At 37.0% G+C, this 18,541-nt stretch overlaps 1 protein-coding gene across 1 annotated transcript; it reads right to left on the minus strand.

Annotated features, from left to right (window-relative positions):
- Positions 1-1,170: 1,170 nt before the first annotated feature.
- Positions 1,171-18,301, minus strand: LOC102600570 (ubiquitin thioesterase otubain-like). Its single transcript, XM_006365527.2, has 9 exons — positions 18,070-18,301; positions 17,614-17,818; positions 16,469-16,534; positions 16,311-16,394; positions 16,078-16,200; positions 2,225-2,277; positions 2,063-2,112; positions 1,876-1,976; positions 1,171-1,687 (listed from the first exon to the last, which is right to left on the minus strand). The coding sequence occupies exons 2-9, from the start codon at positions 17,782-17,784 to the stop codon at positions 1,424-1,426; spliced, it is 912 nt and encodes a 303-aa protein (XP_006365589.1). The 5' UTR covers positions 17,785-17,818; positions 18,070-18,301; the 3' UTR covers positions 1,171-1,423.
- Positions 18,302-18,541: the final 240 nt, after the last annotated feature.

An 18,541-nucleotide genomic window follows, 5' to 3' on the forward strand; every position in this document is an offset into this window, starting at 1 on the left:
TGGTCGTCCTGGTCGTCTTCACTCTTCTATATAATAGAAAAATAGATAGAAATATAAAGTTGAACAAGTAGACAAACGTGTCCTACGAGACATAATTCACGTAAGACGCCACATAGAATGTCGCATAGGACATGAATTATATCGCCGTGTAGGATGTCAAGTAGGACACATGTGTCTACTTGTTCATTTCTATACAAATTTTTTGTGTCTACTATGCACATCCAAAATTGGAGGACACTGATGTCAAATGAAACCAAATTAAATGACATATTTATGTATTATGCATTTTTAGAAAAATATATTTATATTTTTATATAAAATTTAACCAAACACGACTTTAATTATACATTTTTTTAATAAAATAAAAACTATATTTTCATGACCGAACCAGATTAAGAAAGAAAATGATTAAAAGGCCTCGAATTTAAATTTTTGAATATGAAAAAAAATCTCATTAAAAGTAGTAAGTACATTCAAAAATAAATATGAACTCAAATTAATTATTATTTTTTTTTTAAAAAAAAAGTGTGGTCGTGAATGCATAGACTTTTGAAGTGAGTCAAAAATGGGGTCCATGTTTTAACTTTGCATTAATTTCTTTTACTCCTCCCAATGTGTTGTACACATGTGACAATGGAAATCAACAACTTAATGGATAAAGTGGGAATTACATAACTTTTGGCTGGTTTTTTTGGAATGTTCAATACTCTCAATGCAAAATGTACAATTAAATTAAGCTTGAAATTTTATTAAATTGACAAAAGTACCCTTGGTCGTCCTGGTCGTCTTCACCTTTCTATATAATAGAAATATATACACGCGTGCGTTATGTAAATATTGTAGAATGTAAATATCTAATGTAAGCGACAGCTATGACAACAAACAAAACTGTGCCAACCATACTTATAATATCTATATATATATATATACACACGTGCGTTATGTAAATATTGTAGAATGTAAATATCTAATGTAAGCGACAGCCATGACAACAAACAAAACTGTGCCAACCATATTTATAATATCTACATATATATATATATACACGAGTGCGCGCGCACGCGTGTCTCCATGTATGCACTATCATTACATTCAACTCACAAAAATATTGCAACGTTGGCCCATGCTTGCACGGGCAACTCTTACCTAGTTTGTAGTAGAATCCAAGCAAAATTTTCAATCTCTTCTGATAAGTCTCACCTCATTATATATAGTTTTACAAAAGAAAATTTCAACTAAGAAACCACTGTAATGAGAGGATTAAGAAAGCTCCACTTATCTACAATTCGGCCCTCGTCAACAAAGTCAGATTATTGATGGTAACACAAAGTTTCTATACCCATTGATCATACATATCAATATCTATAAGCAAAGTTTCCACAAACTAAATGAAAACAAGCTAACAAGTGCAGGCTGAAGAACATCACTTAGGGTACAGAATGTCATAATGCCCTGGGCGATACAGCAGGGTGATAGATGGAGGATTTGTGGTCTTGGAAACATCACTATTCCCAACCTCCCTGCTAGTAGGAATAAAGTCATGGTGATTTACATTGATGCTGTTGTTCTCACATGAGCTTCGGTCAAGATATACAACACGGATTGGTACACCCAATGCATCTGATAGGGCTATAATTTGCACATGATCACTCTCTTCACTCATGGGTTCCACTGCTGACTTGCAAAACTGTGTTTTCAAATAACAAGATGGGTTAGGACCTGGATTCTAACAGCAGTGGGACACCATTTAACAAAACAGGTTGCAAGGAAGTACTCATACAAGTTAGTTTATTTAGTAGACATTAGACAATTTTAGGCATATGTTCATTGGTACAAAAATAAGTCTGAAAATTCGAAAAAGTTTTAAGAACAAACCTGCTCCACTGAGGTATTCGTTAGTCCTAGAATAAATGGTTCGAAAAACTCGGACCGCTTTCTTATTTCACCTGATGTCACAAATCTGAAGAACATAACAACTAAACAGCACACATCATCAGGTCACATAGAGAAGAATAAAGCACTTTATAATCTCACATTTACAAAGGTCGCCAATCGCTCATACCATAGTCAGAAATTGATGGATCACGACTTCTGCACAGGAGTTCATCATGACTGCAATAAACAAACCAAGTTTATTCCTTGAGTACTTCCAGTTCACCAGTGTTAGCATAAGGATATTAGCCAGTTAAATGGAAATTAAAATTCGAAAATGTAAAATCCAAACCTTATGGAATCTTCACTACCTTGAAGAACACTATCGAGTTGCTCGAGGAATAACTATTAGTCCAAAAAGATGAAACAGCCTCAGAGTGACAAATTTCATAATCAAATGAAGGAAATGATGCAAGATACTGATGTAGGCAATGCAGGAACGAAGTAACGAGCAAAGATTACTCAAGATATAGGGATACAACATATCTTGAGTGATGATAAGATTAATAGTTATCAAAAGAGTGACATAATATAAGCTCCATCAACAAAAAAGTATTTGTCCAACATATCATCAATATCAAATCTTTCCTTCTAAATTCACTTCCCACCAAACAAAGATGTAAGATAATCAAGAAGATTACAACTCCTAGACATGCAGTTTCCTTGGTTTTTGTTTTAAAATTAGATACTGAATACTACTAATTAGTAATACAATTATCCCTTCTATCATCATAATTGCCGAGGCCCTTATTGTGCATCTACCTTTATGAAAATACAGGCTAGTGATTATTGGTCAAATCCCTGCCATAAATTTGGAGCAAAAAGGTTTAGAGATGTCAGAAAATAAATTAAAGGTGTGGAAGTCTGGAGCAGGAATGTGTGAGAAGATTAATTGAAAAGCCCTTGCCCAAATTAGAACAAGCAAAATTTTCCTGGAACAAAAAGATGTAGGAACATATCTCAAGAAAGATCAAGATGAAAATTAAGCAATTGAAGGTATTGGCTTAGCCGCTCAGGAACAACTTGGTAAGAACCAAAAGAAAAAGGAACATAGGGTTCAAATTCACTAATACAAGAGAATCAGAAGTTCATTCCTCACGAAATGGAGTGAAACTGGGAGTACAACCCAATCTACCCATGTATCAACTAAAAGTTGGTTAACGCCAGCAAGTCTCACACTTGTCAAAGAAAATTATAGCATAAAGTTGCATATGTAGTTGGGAGTGAAAACACTCGTGGAGCTTGAACTTTTGTAACATTTTCTGGTAATTCACGATAATAAGATATCTGGTTATTCCAACCTCCGGAATGTAAATGAGAAACAATATGCCGATTTTATTCATGTAGAATTTGAGAAAGAAGAAAGGCTTCTTTGTATTCAATGCCTTTATATCCCATGAAGAGGGGAATTTATACAAGTGAATCCTAACTGATTACAATAAAAAAGAGTTATATCTATAATTATGCATATTATGGTTAGAGAAGTAGGTCTCCAGATGATATCCATGTAAAGGCTGAAAGTAGCTTGAAGAGGTTAGAGTTGTATTTTCTAACTAAGCTTATAAATTTTTATTTTTTTTGAGAAAGGTAACATTTACTTCTATATATCCACAGGTATACTACATCAAAGTGTAGTTCCCCTCCAAAAATTTGTACTTACAACAGCCCTAAGATCTTTTAGTTACAGCCAGTCAATAACATTAGAAACATCTTCAGAATTTCCTATTACTACTTGCTTACACCAAAAATAATAAAGACCTAGGCAGTTTATCTTTATCTTCTGAATATTGTTGTTCTTTCCTTCAAAACATCTTTGATTACTTTTATTCCAAACTGTCCACCAAATGCATGCTGGGACAATCCTCCATCTCTCCTCCTTTTTTCCTGCATTTCCATCACTATTCCAGCATTTTAGAACTTCTGTGATTCTCCCTGGTTTTGTCCACTTGATCTTCCTCTTGTGAATGAACATCTGCCATAATTGATCTGTCCAGTGTAAAAAGAGATGGTTGACTGTCTCCACTGTTCTTCGCATAAATAACATCTAGAGCAAAGGTTGTGTTTCCTCTTGTTCAAGTTTTTGTGTGTCAAGACTTCCTCCTTTGCCAAAAGCCATGTGAAATAATTCACCTTGTATGGGATTTTTGTCTCCAGATCATCCTCCAAGGCCATCCTGCTTGCTGCTCTTCAATAGGTCTCAATTCTCGATATGCAGATCTTACCGTGAACTCTCCCTTTCTCTCCCCTTTCCATAATAGTCTATCTTGCTCTTCTGTTAGATTGGTAGCCCTAGCCATTGTGTCATGAAATCTTGCTATGGATGTTATTTCCCAGTCATTTAAGTTTCTTCTCAGATGTAAATTCCACCCTTGTCCTGTCCATAAGTCTGCCACTGATGCTTCCTGTGCTTGACTTAGACCATGTAGCTCAGGGAATGCTTGTTTGAGTGTCTCCTGTCCGCACCGGACACCAGATGTCATTCCAGAAGGCCACTTTTTCTCCATTACCAACCTTACATTTTGTTCTATCTTTGACCAGTAGCCATAGCCATAAGTTCCTGATTGATCTCCATACACTACAATCATAAGGGCTGGTCACCCCCTCTGTCATCCACTTGTCCTCCATGCCATATTTTGCTGTTATTACTTCCTTCCATAGAGATACTTCTGGTGAGGCAAATTTCCACAACCATTTCATCATCAAGCTCTTATTCTGTGTACTCAGATCTCTGATGTTGAGTCCACCCCCTCTCTTGCTAACTAGCAACTCCTCCCATTTGACCAAATGATGCTTCTTCTTATCTTCACTGCCTTTCCATAGAAAGTTCCTCCTAATTGCATCTAATCTCTTGGTTACTTTGGCTGGAATAGGGAATATTGACATCATGTATGATGGTAAGGCATCCAAGACACTGTTAACTAGAGTTAGTCTGCCACCTGAGGATAGATATTGACACTTCCAGTTCACGAGCTTCCTTTCACACTTTTCAATTACACCACTCATATTCCACTTGATTTGCTCTTAGCCCCCAAAGGCATTCCCAAGTAGGTTGTTGGTAGTTCACCTTCTTTCCCTCCAAGCTTGTAAGCTAAGTCCTCAATATTTGGTACTGTGTTTACTGGATAAATGAAACTCTTGTTCCAGTTTATGTGCAAACCTGACACAACCTCCAAAATATTTAAAATGACTCTCAAAATTAGCATGTGCTCCTTTACAGCTCCACAAAATACTAAAGTGTCATCTGCATACTGTAGATGAGTGATCTCTAGATTATTTCCTGTATTCTCGCCCACTTTGAAACCTCTGATTCAACCATTTGCTCTTGCAGTGTGGAATAGGTTGCTCAACCCAAGATAAAAAGAAAAGGAGATAGGGGGTCCCCTTGTCTCAAACCCCTGTTTGATGGGAAAAACTCACATGGGTTTCTGTTGATCAGAATAGAGAATTTCACTGAGCTTATGCAATGTCTGATCCACTTTAACCATCTTTGACCAAAACCCATCCTCTGCATCATCTTCATCAAAAAGTTCCAATTCAAGTGATCATATGCCTTCTGGATATCCAGCTTGCATAGGATCATTGGTTGTTTATCCTTTTTCTTGGAATCAACACATTCATTGGCTATCAACACTGCATCCATGATCTGCCTGCTCTTGATAAAGGTCATTTGTTGCTTGTTCACAAGCTTATGCATCACCTTCTTTAGTCTTTCAGCCAAAAGTTTTGCAATTATCTTGTAAACTCCCCCATTAAACTTATTGGTCTAAAGTCATTAAGTTCTTCTTCCCCTATCTTCTTAGGTATCAAAGTCACAAAAGTAGCATTTATACTCTTCTCAAACACTCCTTCCACATAGAAGTTTTGAACTGCTGCAACCAATTATGTTTTGATGATATCCTAACACTGTCTAAAAAAAGCCATTGAAAAGTCATCTGGGCCAGGGGCTTTGTCCCCCGCACATGCTTTGATGCATTCTAGAATTTTCTGAGCTTCAAAAGGGGCCATCAGTTGGTTGTTGTCATCTTTATCAATCATAGGACACTCCCTCATTTCCAATTCTGGCCGCCAATCCTCAGTTTCAGAGTATAGATTCTCATAGTACTCGGTGATCTCTCTTTGAATTTCAGCAGGTTCAGTTAGTAACTCTTCCCTGACTTAGATTTTATCAATAGTGTTGACTCTTCTATGTGAATTTGCTACCTTGTGGAAGAAATTGGTATTCCTGTCCCCCTGTCTAAGCCAAACTACCCTAGATCTCTGTCTTCATGCTGTTTCTTCATTTTTGACTATTTCTTCCAACTCAGTGGTAAGAGCTAATCTGGAAACTATCTCCCCTTCCTCCAAAATTCTCTGATCCTGTATCCTTTCAATTTCTGCTAATTGATTGAGTACAAGTTGCTTTTGTTGTTTCAGATTCCCCTGACTAGTCTTGCTCCACTCTTTCAACTTTTCTTTCAATGCCCTCAGCTTTGCTCCCAGTATAAAATCTGGTTTTCCCTGGAAATGAAAAGACCCCCACCATCCCTTTACTCTGTCATTGAAACCTTTTGTAGTCGGCCACCAATTTTCGAACTTGAAATATGATTTGGTTGACCCCCATTCTCCACATTGTAGCATCAATGGGGAATGATCAGAGACAATTCTCTCTGCAGAATAGACTGCTTGATATTCCTGAATTTTGTATCCCAACTTTCAGAGATCATGAACCTGTCTAGTCTTGCTGTTGTGGAATGTCTTTCACCTTTCCTCCATGTGAACTCTCCCCCTGCTAAGTCAGTCCATTAATTCCATGTCTCAATAAACTCTGAAAGATCTGTCATTGACCTACTGCAGTTGAACTTCTCAGAAGGATATCTCACTGTATTGAAATCCCCGCATAAGACACAAGGACCTGTAAATAGACCTCTAGCTGCCCCCACTTCCCACCAAGTTTCTTCCCTTTCAACTCTGTCATTTGGGGAGTAGACTCCCGTTAGGTGCCATTTAAAATCTCCTGGTTTTTGCCAGAGAAACAACATGAAACTAAGTATGGTCCCACACTACTTACTTCTCCTTCCCATATTCTTTTATCCCACATAATTAGTATGCCTCCCCTAGCCCCACTAGCTTCTAGTTGCACATAATCTGCCCATCTACTACCCCAAATTTCTTTAACTATTTTGCAATCTCCCCCTCCAGTTTTGTCTCTTGAAAACACACAACATCTGCTTTCCTGATTCTTAACATATTCCTGATCATACACCTTTTCTTCCCACAATTCAGTCCCCTCACATTCCAGGAAACAATGTTTAAATTCATTGATCCATGATGGACAAATACCCCCCTTTACTTCTAGAGCCATTGCTGTGAAACTTAGAATCTAGTTGTAGGTTCTTTAGTTCCAATTGCCCTTTCTTCTTGCATGTTGACTATTCACTCTGTTTCCCCTTACTTTCTCGCTTATTATTGTCAATTTTCATCAATAATTCCTTCGCTCTCTCTCACATCCTTTGAAATTAACCCCAAATTTCGAGCTCAATTTGATTATACTTTGGTGTATCCATTCTGAGGTGCTCAGTGTGTTGTAGTCTTCCTTTGGGAATTGGATACCCAGTGGAATAACATCCTCTGCTCCTCCATTTGTATTCTCCTCTGCCAATGATTGTACCATTTCGCTGTACTTTTCTCCTCCAATTCTTCCTTATATTTTCTAGGCATGTCTACCATATGTCTCGCAACTTCCAGTTCCCTATCGTCCCTATTCCATGGTGTAATCTGGCTTTGAGCTTTATTTTCCTTCGTTTGATTCGCTGCTATCTCTATGTTAAAAATGTCTTCTGAAGGGATTTGTAAAGGTTGGGCTCTAGCCTTTTCTCCAGCAATTGGGCCCAAATTTGGGCCCACTTTCCTTTGACCTAGTTTTTGTCTGCTATAAACATTATATTCTCCCCTTTTAAATCTCGGGCCCACTTGCATGAGAGACCACTCACTGGAAGACCCCACGTGCCTATCCACTTTTTTCGCTGTTATTACCTCCTTTGTTATCTGCAAAAGCTGATCTTGGGTATTGACTGTTGGGTATTTTCCCTTCTCTCTCCTCTTTTCTGAAAATTTCACGGTGACCGGAGCTTCATACCATACCGGAATGGTGTAAGTGAAATCATCGCAGGTTATTTCTACTTCTCTGGGAATCCGTTCGCCGTCGCCTTGTACTTTTATTCTAGCCCAATGAAGATGATTTTTGAGAGAGGTCTCCTCCTCCGTCTCGATATAGCCTCCACATAGGTTACCGATCTCTTTTAAAACCTTCTGCGACCATAGATTCATAGGTAAACCTAGCAGTCTGATCCATACCCAATCTCTCCTTACTTCTGCAGGCCAGTAGCCAGTTGTTGGTTTCCACCATTCAAGTTCCAACTTCATCTTTTTCCAGGTCCATTGGCCTGTTAAGACATGCTCTGCTGCTAGTCTTGACGGTAGTTCAAACATAAAATGGCCGTCGTTCATGGCATACACTTTGACTTCTATCGCCGACTTCCAAGAGTTACAGGCCCATCTTCTTACATCGTTCAAGTTAGGGTTTTCATTTGTTTGGCACTGGAATTTCCCTACTAAGCATATGTTCAAAAGGTCCTTTTCTGATTGCGATTTGCCTCCTGTGATCCTTACTCTGTTTGCTGTGCTTTGTATCTCTGCCTTCTCCATTGCCTCCGTCACCCATCTGTCACGGAATAAAGCTTCTTTGTAGGACCTGTGGAGTTGTTTGTTGTCCTTTACTGTTATCCCCTGTGTTTTGTCTAGTTCATAAATAAACCCAGCAATCTTGTGAGCTATATTCCCCCAACCTCCTTTGAATGTAGATTCTGGAGTAATGATGACTGATTTGTTTTGACCTTGTAATGCTATAAAACTGATGTATCTCCCGCTCTCATTGTATTTAGGCCGAACCCATTGATGACCCCCTAAAGTTGGCACCAACTTTCACTTAGACACTTCAACTGAGCTTTGTTCATTTTAGACACCTTATGACATGTCCCACTGTGTCATTTTGACACTTCTTTAACAATCAACAAAAGTTAAAAAATGTGTGTTATCCACTCGCGGATGACATGGCATGATGACAAATTAAGAGAAGACATGTGTCAATTTGGTTAAAAAAGTAAAAATTTAATTAGAAGAAGAAAGAAAAACCATTTAAACTTATATTTTAAAAATATTTCAATAAGAAAAGACTTCATTTTCTAGGAAGTCATTTCAATGACTCATATCTAAAAAATTTCGCCGGAAATTGGAGTTCCGCCGGAAAAATTGAGGAGATTTAGATCCAATTTTTTTTTCAATAACGTCTCATATTTTCTTTTATAACTAATAATTCTAATTCTAAATAAAATAGGTTTTGGCGGAAGAGAGGGAGAGAGAGTAAGATAGTAACAAAAATGGTGGATCTCCATCTTTTTCGGTGAGGTAGTGGTGTTATTTTTTAGATCTGATTTTTTTTTTTAAAAAAAATAGCTTTTGTAAGTTATTTCAATCAGTTTATGAATATTTTTTAATCTTTCAATGAGTATATGATTCTTTTTGTTTTACTCAAAATCAGTACATAATGGTGGTGAAAGGAGAAAGAGGGAAGAAGATGAAGAGAAAAAATATTATTTTTCACAAAAAAAATGCTTTCTACGCACTTAAAATCAGTGCAACACACACACTTTGTCAATTCAGTAAATAGTGTCAAAATGACACAGCGGGACATGACATGTCTAAAATAAACAAAGCTTAGTTAAGGTGTCTAAGTGAAAGTTGGTGCCAACTTTAGGGGGCCACCGATGGGTTCGCCCTTGTATTTGAGAGTGCAATAGAACTCTGCAAAGTGGACCTTCATGTTCCACCTCTTAACTGTCCTCCCCTGCACTTTGGAAGCTTCAATAAATACTATAACTAACCATTTCAGGACTTTAATGCTAATTTCCACTCTTCTCATCAGACGTCGACTGCGTTCCACCCATACAAACCAACTCCCAACTTTGTCTTTACATCTCGTAATGCCGTAGGACTTGAAACCTGCGTTGTAAAAGATGCTATCCTCCCCTATTGGATGTGTTCCGGCGAGCTTGCCGGATCCACCCATCTGAAACCTAAATTTAACACACTTTAAACTAAAAATTGATAGGCCTCGATATCTGTGCATGAGAGCATATTTGAATGTTATACAGGTAGGTATTTTGAAACACAATCAACACTCCTCGTCAAGTTGGAGCAAAGATGCCGCACTCATACATGCCCAACTTGCAAACCAAAATATGGAAAATCTTACTGAGGCCTTTTGTAAGCACATACACTAGCTATTTTTCTGACGGTACATGAAGCAATCAAGGTGCCACTAGAAACTTTCTCTATGATGAAGTGTCGATCAACTTCACTATTGTTCGGTCATGTTGAACAAAAGTCTACACTATACTGATTGCAGCTATGTTGTCGCAGTAAAAGAAAAGTTTCCCTTTTTCAAACATTCTCCATTCTTCCAGTAACTTTTGTAGCCAAAGAAGCTCAAAACACCCTAGCCATAGCTCCATATTTTGCTTTTCGCACTTTATCTTGCAACTACACTTTGTTTCTTTTCCAAGTAACTAGGCTTCCTCCGACTAGTGTACAAGAACCAGATGTAGATCTTCTATCATCTAAAGATCTAGATCAATCTGCGTCTGTGAAAGCATTTATCCGAAAGTGACCATGTTTAGAGAAAAGCAAACTTTTCTTTGGAGCATACTTCCGATACTGAAAAATGTGAAAGATAAACTTGCATATGAGGATCTAGGGGATCATGCATAAACCAATTCACCAAGCTGACTAAATAGGCTATGACTTGTCTAACATGAGAGATAAACGAGTCTTCCAACCAACCTCTGATCTCTCTCCTTATCATTGACCCTCCACAACCCATGTTTGTAACTTGTAATTGTTTTCAATTAAGCGATTATATTGACTTGCACCTTATCACACCAATTCCTTTCAATAAAATCTAGAATATACTTCCTTCTATTCATATTTTTGTTATAGCAACAACCTAAATCCGCATGAAATACTGCAACCTACCTAGATCATTAATCTCAACTTCTTCAATCAGGTCATCCCCTATCATTCTTATGTCATCAACATAAACAATGAGAAGGGTGAGTTTACCCTTTTGATGTGTTATGAAGAGGGTGTGATCGACTTTGCTTTGTTGGTAACCAGAAGAGATAATCGCTTTGGAAAAAGATTGTTCACATGTAGCTGCACTGTGTCCCAATCAAGATTAATTGCATAATAAATAAGAATTTTGATAGTGTTCATCTTAGCAATCGGGGCAAAAGTCTTCCGCTAATTAACTCCACAAAATATGAGTGAATCCTTTAGCTACTAATCTTGCTTTGAATCTTTCAATCGAGGCATCAACTTTATGCCTTGGAGTGAAGACCCATGTGCAGCCAACCAACTTTTGTCCAGTGGTGAAGTGACAATTTCCTAAGTCTCATTTTATAACAAGATCTTCATTTCTTCAATCAAAACAACTTGGTTTTCCTACAATTCTGAGGAGTAGACACAAAAGATACAGGCAAACAAAGACTCTATGAGGGAGAGAGGGAATTATAGGAGAAAAAATTAGATAAAAGATGTTTGGTACAAGATCTTACTCATTTACTATAAGCAATAGGCAAATCTAACCCATTAGGAAACGTAGACTCACCAATAGAAGAGAATTCAGTTTCAACAGATTACAAAACGGCTTCTTCTACTCTATTTCTCCTTGAGTGAGTTATCAAACCAGGTCTATCTAAATGCTCAACAGTCTTCCCATGAATTCTTTCTTCAACTTCATTTCCCCTGTGGTAGTGTTTCTCCAACTTGGGAGAATCGTCCTTTCTTCCTTATTGGTCTCTACCTGAAGAGGTGAGGTGATGGTGTAATATTCACAGTAAGGCTTAGATCCTTGAAACATAACATCCATGCTGACAAAGGATCTCGTGGAAGGAGGATGATAGCAGTTGTACCTTTTTGTGTACGATAATACCTACTAAAGACACTTTAAGGCTCTAGGTTCAAATTTTCCAAAAATCCTAGTGTAAACAAAGTTGACAACCCAAACACCTTTGGAGGAACAATATATTAATCTCACCCTTTTAGAGCCTCTAGGTTATCAAAAAAATATAGGGTTTTAAGTGATAATCTATCAATAAAATAGGCAGCAACTAGTTTACTAGAATGGCATCCTCTCGGTAGGTTTTTGGTAGATACAATGTAAACATAAGAGATCTTTCCATTTCTAATATATGCTTATTTTTCCTTTCAACAACCCATTTTGTGCACTAGTCTAAGGACAACTAGTGAGAAGGATTATCCAATTGAACTCCAGATAAGAATCAAATCTATTATCCATGTATTTTGTGCCATTGTCAGTTCATAACATTTTTATCTTAGCCTTAGATTAAGTACAAATCATCTCTTAAAATGATTGAAAGCAAGAGAAAATCTTACTTTTGACCATTAACAAATACACCCAGTCAACATAGTGTAACAATCAATTAAAGTAACAAATCATCGATTTCCAAACAAAGAAGTAGTTCGCATGGGACCCCAATACATCAGAATGAATAATCGTAAAAGGAGTAGTACTTTTATGATCACTCAAAAGGTAAGAGTTATATTATGGTTGACATATTCACAAGCATCACCAAACAAAACGTTAGACTCAGTTCTGGAAGACATACTACAATATTAACTTCCGTAAAATAAAAAAGGATGGGAGCCCGAACCACCTATAACACTAGATTATTTCTTTGGTTGACATTCTTATTTCCTCAAAGAAAAAGCTAGACTAGAGTCTCAAGTCCCATCAAACATATATACGTCATCATGCAATTTACCACTATCTATTTGTTTGTAGATCCTTAAAAAAAACAATGATCAAGAAAGAACTCAATACTACAACTTAGTTCTTAGGTGATGGGACTATCAGACAACAAGTTAACAAAAAACTCTGTTAAATGAAGAATGAATAATAATGTAATATCAGGTGAACAACAAATAACATAACTTGTTCTAGAGACGGGGTTTAAAGAGGGCATTGGCTATGCTGACATAATTCCGTTTGGGACTAGGAGAGTAGTTTTACAAGCTTTAGAGGAGCCTCTTATTTGTCTATTCGCACCAGGATCAACAATTCATGAATTAAGGTAAATAGTAAAGGCAGTGCTTGATTACACATAATTAAATGTAGCAACAAAAGGTGAGTCAAGTTTGGTCAGTTGTTAAGATGTTGAATTTTGTTGAATTTTATGATAAGTCAAAGTTTCTAAAATTTTGTTGAATTTTATGATAAGAAATAGGATTTCCTAGAAATATAGAAGGGAAATATCTTCAACTCAGCCCCTCAGAGAATCGGGTGGACAATTTGGAAGGAGAGGAATGCTAGATGTTATGATATGATAGAGAATAGTATGTATCCAGTCAATGAAGTCACAAATATGAACTGCCTAGCAGCAATCCTTAGTGGGGAAATTGGTACTCTGCCAACAACTTACTTGGGAATGCCTCTAGGCGGAAACTCCAACTCTGTTGATATATGGAATGGTGTGCTGGAGAAGTGTGAAAAGAAATTGGCTAGATGGAAAATTCAATATCTGTCCTTCGGAGGTAGACTGACTCTCATCAATTCAGTCTTAGACTCCTTGCCAACTTACATGATGACCTTGTTCCCAATACCAGCAAGAGTCATCAAGAGATTGGACAGTATCAGGAGAAAATTCCTATGGCATGGCAACAAGGAGAGGAAAGGCTTCAATTTGGTGAAGTGGAAGGTAGTTATAACTGACAAGGAGGTAGGGGGTATGGGGATAAAGAACTTGAAGGTACAGAGTAAAGCTCTCAGAATGAAATGGTTGTGGAAGTTTGCCAATGAAAATCAGATGCTATGGAAAAGGGTAATAAGTGCAAAATATGAAGGCGAAGATATGTGGATGACCAAAGAAGTGACTACACCTTATGGAGTGAGTTCGTGGAGATCAATAAGGTGAGTTTGTGGAGATCAATAAGAGACATGTGGGATGAAGTTAAGAGTAATGCAAGGATCAAAGTTGTAGATGGAAGCAAGACAAGGTTTTGGAAAGATGAGTGGCATGAAAAGGGAAACCTGGAAGTTCTTTTCCCTGACATATACAATATAGTGTTGTGACAGCACAATACTATAGCAGAGTTATGGACAAATCAGGGGTGGAGCTTCAATTTCAGAAGACAATTCAATGACTGGGAAATAGCAAGAGTGGCAGAATTTCTCAACACTGTGGAAGCTTTTAATGGGCTACAAACAGGGGAAGATGTTATGTGGTGGAAGGGAAATAGCAGAGGGGAATTCAAAGTTAACTCAGCCTACAAGTTGATGGATCAGACAAACCGACAAACATACAGTTGGCCATGGAAGCAAATATGGAGAAGCAAAATACCTCATAAAATCTCATGCTTCATATGGTTATTGGCCAAAGAAGCTGCTCTGACTCAAGATAACTTGAAGAAAAGAGGGATAACCTTATGCTTTAGTTGCTTTCTCTGTGGGGAGGCATTAGAGCCAGCGAACCATCTGTTCCTACATTGCAAGTATACCCAACAACTATGGAGGATTTTTTTGAATCTCAAAGGCATCTCCTGGACCATGCCTAGGAAGGTCTCAGAGGCTTTGAAGAGTTGGGAGGCAGCAGGGGTGAATGCAAAGGACAGAAACAAAGGACAGAAACAGATGGGGAATTATCCCTGCTAGTATATAGTGGACTATTTGGAAAGAAAGGAATTCTAGGTGTTTTGAGAGCATAGAGAATGATGTTCAGAAAGTCAAGTTAAACTGCATTTTATTGTTATGTTTTTGGTGTAATCAAGTATACTCCAATGACACTGTATCAGTAATTGATGTTTTAGACTCAATATAGACTGAAACAAGTGGAAAGGAGACATCTGTATATAATGGTTTCAGTACATGGGTTTGTGATATAATACAAAGTTACCTATTTAAAAAAAAAATAGAGAATAGTATGCAAAAGATTAAGCTAAACTGCCTTTTATTAATATGTTTTTGGTGTAATCAAATATATTCAAATGACACTATCTCCATAATTGATGTTCAAGATTCAATTTAGGTAGGAGTTAGAAGGATTTTGAAGTAAATTTTGTAAATACGGTTTTCAGTACAACATCTGCACTGTTTGTGAGAAATATACAAAGTTACCAGTTCCAAAAAAAAGGTCCCTCAGAGAAGAAGAAAAAAGGCATAATACAAACTTGGCCTGAGTTGTCAAGTAAGCACTCCAATGTGCACTCTCAAAGTTGGAGTGCTTAGTTGCTAGCTGAGGCCTAGTTTAAGTGTCTATCTGTTTATGTATTATGCCAAGAAAAAACAGGAAAAAATCATCAGACAGATTCGTCTCACCGGAAAACCAGGTCTACCTTGCCAGAACCCTAGCTTTGGGATCGAAAAAATCTAAAACTTGGTGGGTAGGCTAAAAATCCCATCGTAAGTACCCTTTAGGGACAGCTTCAAGGGGAGAGCAAACTCGGCCTCTTTTTTGAAAAAAGGAATCTAATACTACAGGGATAAAAACTCACCTCAAAAGGAAGCAATGACTCTAATACCATGTAGAACTAGAGAGAGAAGTTCATTGTATTTCAGAGTCTTTACATCCCATGACAAGGGGTATTTATACAAGTGAATCCTAACTGATTAAGGGAAGACAATCAATTATAATAAAAGAAAATATTTTATTCTTACAATTAAGCTAGAAAAAATATGAAGGCTCCTAAAATCATGCTAATTAATCAACACAATCAACAACTCATTTTATTATTATTAAAGTGCATTAAACAGTATCTCTTGAAAATTCATCATTAGAGAGCAGCCCTTAACTAATATTGCAGTACATGTTAAGCTTGGAACAGTGAAGAATTCTTTTAACCAACAAGTTTACCATTTCATGTTCAGTTGATGGTACATCATTTAAAACTTAGACACAATTAAACATACTGGGTACACCATAAACATAGATTGAGAACTCCTAAGTTCAATGCATCAAGAAATGACAGTTCTATGCAAAGTCACCAAACATGAAAGAAAGTAATTGCAAATAATAAGATAGAAAGACAAGTTACTGCAAAAAAGTCTTCAAAGGTGAATTCTGCATAGCCCAAACTTTGAAGTGTCTTCTTGCATTCCTCAATATTAGCTTTAATGTGTTGAACTTCATTGTGATCTTGTGATTCCAGAATGTGCTCCTTTAGTTGAAATACATGATCCATTAGTAAGTAAAGATGCCAAAATCAAAGTCCATGCTAGAGAGTCACATGTGTTACAAATAACATGCAGAATAAGAAAATAAGCATACAAGGTAACCAAACATGAAACTGCGGAAAAAGCAGTTCCCATCTCCACGTGTTCTTCTAATGGCAGCATACTGTTCACTCAGCACCTGCAGAAGTAGTTACATCAATTACTGAGAAATGCAGAACAATCACCAAAAAAACATAAATATAATGTTCAAACCTTTATTTTCTTAAGCACAATTGAATTTCCCAGATGGTATTCAGCTTCTAACGAAGACAAAGGTTCCTGCAGATCATCTCGGACAAAATACTCCAATTAATCAATGTATTTACTAAAGTTCAAGTAACTAGAGCAAACCTTGCAAGAATTTTTGTATCTTTAATTCTTCACAATTTTCTATAAGGATCTTGAACAATCCCCATAAGTTTAAAAGATATACACACAAGCACTACACAAAACGCAGAAGAAATGGTAAACCATGGCGAAACCACGGAATGATATACCAGCAAGGCAGAAAGATGAAGAATGTCCTAAAGCTAGCCAGCGAGAGGGTTCACAGGATGCAAATCCTTGCTGGTAACACAGTCAGTCAGGTCAAGTGAGAATGGTGAATCAGGTGAAAACTTAAACTATGCACGTACATACTATTGAAAAAATGCAGAGCCAACCAACACATAGAAACTGGTGCTATTGTGGCTACACCTCCTGATTTCACAAGAATACTACAGATAATGGCATGAGTCGATAGGAAATGCCACTCTGGCACAATATGATGTGGGGGAATCATCAGATTAACAAGTAATTGTCAGGAAGAACCAAAATATTACGAGCATAAAAATTTCCACTTGGATAAAAGAAGAGCAAAAGCTACTCAACAGCCAACCTTCTACATCCTTCACCTTCTATTATTGGTCATCAAATTATCCATAAATTGCAGTGCACAGGTGAATCTTGAGAAAATCAAGAAAAATATATGAGTCCAGGAATATGTTGTACACCTTTTTTTTTTTTTTTTTTGATAATGAATGTTGTACACCTTATTTACTGGATAAGTGATGCCTGTTTGTCAGTTTCCAGAACACAAGAAAACTAATTAAATTAGAACACTTTGGAGCATCAGGTAGAAGTATAATCAGAATATTTCTGTTGAGATAAAGATTAAAGAAGAAGAAGAAATTCCTTCAAGATTGTTAACAGTATGCACAAACCAGTGAAAACAAAACTAACCCATTCCCTATGGGCGTAAAAACAGCAGGAATCAGGCCAATTTGATTATAGAACACTAACATGTTGAGCAGGTAACTGAGATAGAAAGAAGTATGGGTTTCTAAATAAAAAAATTAGTACAAATAAGTACGACTTGCCTTATCACCAACAAATGGAACTTTTACAGCTTGTTCAGCTTGTATGGCAGAGTGCTGTTGCATAATATCATCATCCCTGTATTTTTTCCAGTCATCAGTTTCAGAAGATGTCAACGTTTCCTTTTCTGCATCAGCCACAGCCTCAGCCACATCCCCTTCCTGATCCTGCATATCTATTATATCTTTCTTCGTTTGATGGTAAGATCTGATATCAAAGACACCAATTATATTTGTGAAAAAATATCAGAGTAGTCTATTTATTAATAAATAACCAGAATCAGTATACGACTCCAGGACTATTAACATTGCTACAAGCCTTTGACAAAAACATGGTAGGTAGCAAAGAATCTACAGGTTAAAGGTATTAACTAACAAGAAAATCACAAACACCACCACCATTTCAATGCAGTTTAATAGGGGTTCCTAAATATAAATAACTCTGGGCATATTCTTTACCCTTCAGATCTGGGTGGAATCGCAGGCAAGAATATCCACCTCCACCGGAGAAGAAAGGTTGGTTCATGCAAGCAAACAACCAGCAGATGTACCAAGGCTCAGAGGTCGGTATGGTGTGACACAGCACGTGGGGGTTGTGTGCGAGACCAACTCTTTTAGGGTTTTGGGTTCCACTTCAATTGGGCCTCAGAATGAAGTTTTTGTTATCAGACCCAACTCATTAGCCACACACTTAAAATGTTGGTCAAATCTACTTTTAAGTCAATTATTTATTTTTAAAAGTGACAAGTATAAAAAAAGACAAATTACAGAAATTACATACTTTTAAGATAAAATTACAATTTATCCCTTAAAAGTTTATAATTACAGAAATCCCTCAAACGGATACAATAATATAAGCGTTGAAACATTAATCTGATGCGCGAGATACATTAATCGTTAAGTAAGATACATTACATTTTATACATGATAT

The sequence above is a fragment of the Solanum tuberosum genome, unplaced genomic scaffold (genome assembly GCF_000226075.1).
Source record: "Solanum tuberosum cultivar DM 1-3 516 R44 unplaced genomic scaffold, SolTub_3.0 scf00565, whole genome shotgun sequence".
Classification (NCBI taxonomy): domain Eukaryota; kingdom Viridiplantae; phylum Streptophyta; class Magnoliopsida; order Solanales; family Solanaceae; genus Solanum; species Solanum tuberosum.

Coding starts and splice junctions, on each gene's coding strand:
- LOC102600570 (XM_006365527.2), bottom strand. CDS start 17,784: ATGCAGGATCAGGAAGGGGATGTGGCTGAGGCTGTGGCTGATGCAGAA. Junction 16,201..16,310: donor GTTTCATGTTTGGTTACCTT/GTATGCTTATTT, acceptor TTTCAACTAAAG/GAGCACATTCTGGAATCACA. Junction 1,688..1,875: donor CGAATACCTCAGTGGAGCAG/GTTTGTTCTTAA, acceptor TTGAAAACACAG/TTTTGCAAGTCAGCAGTGGA.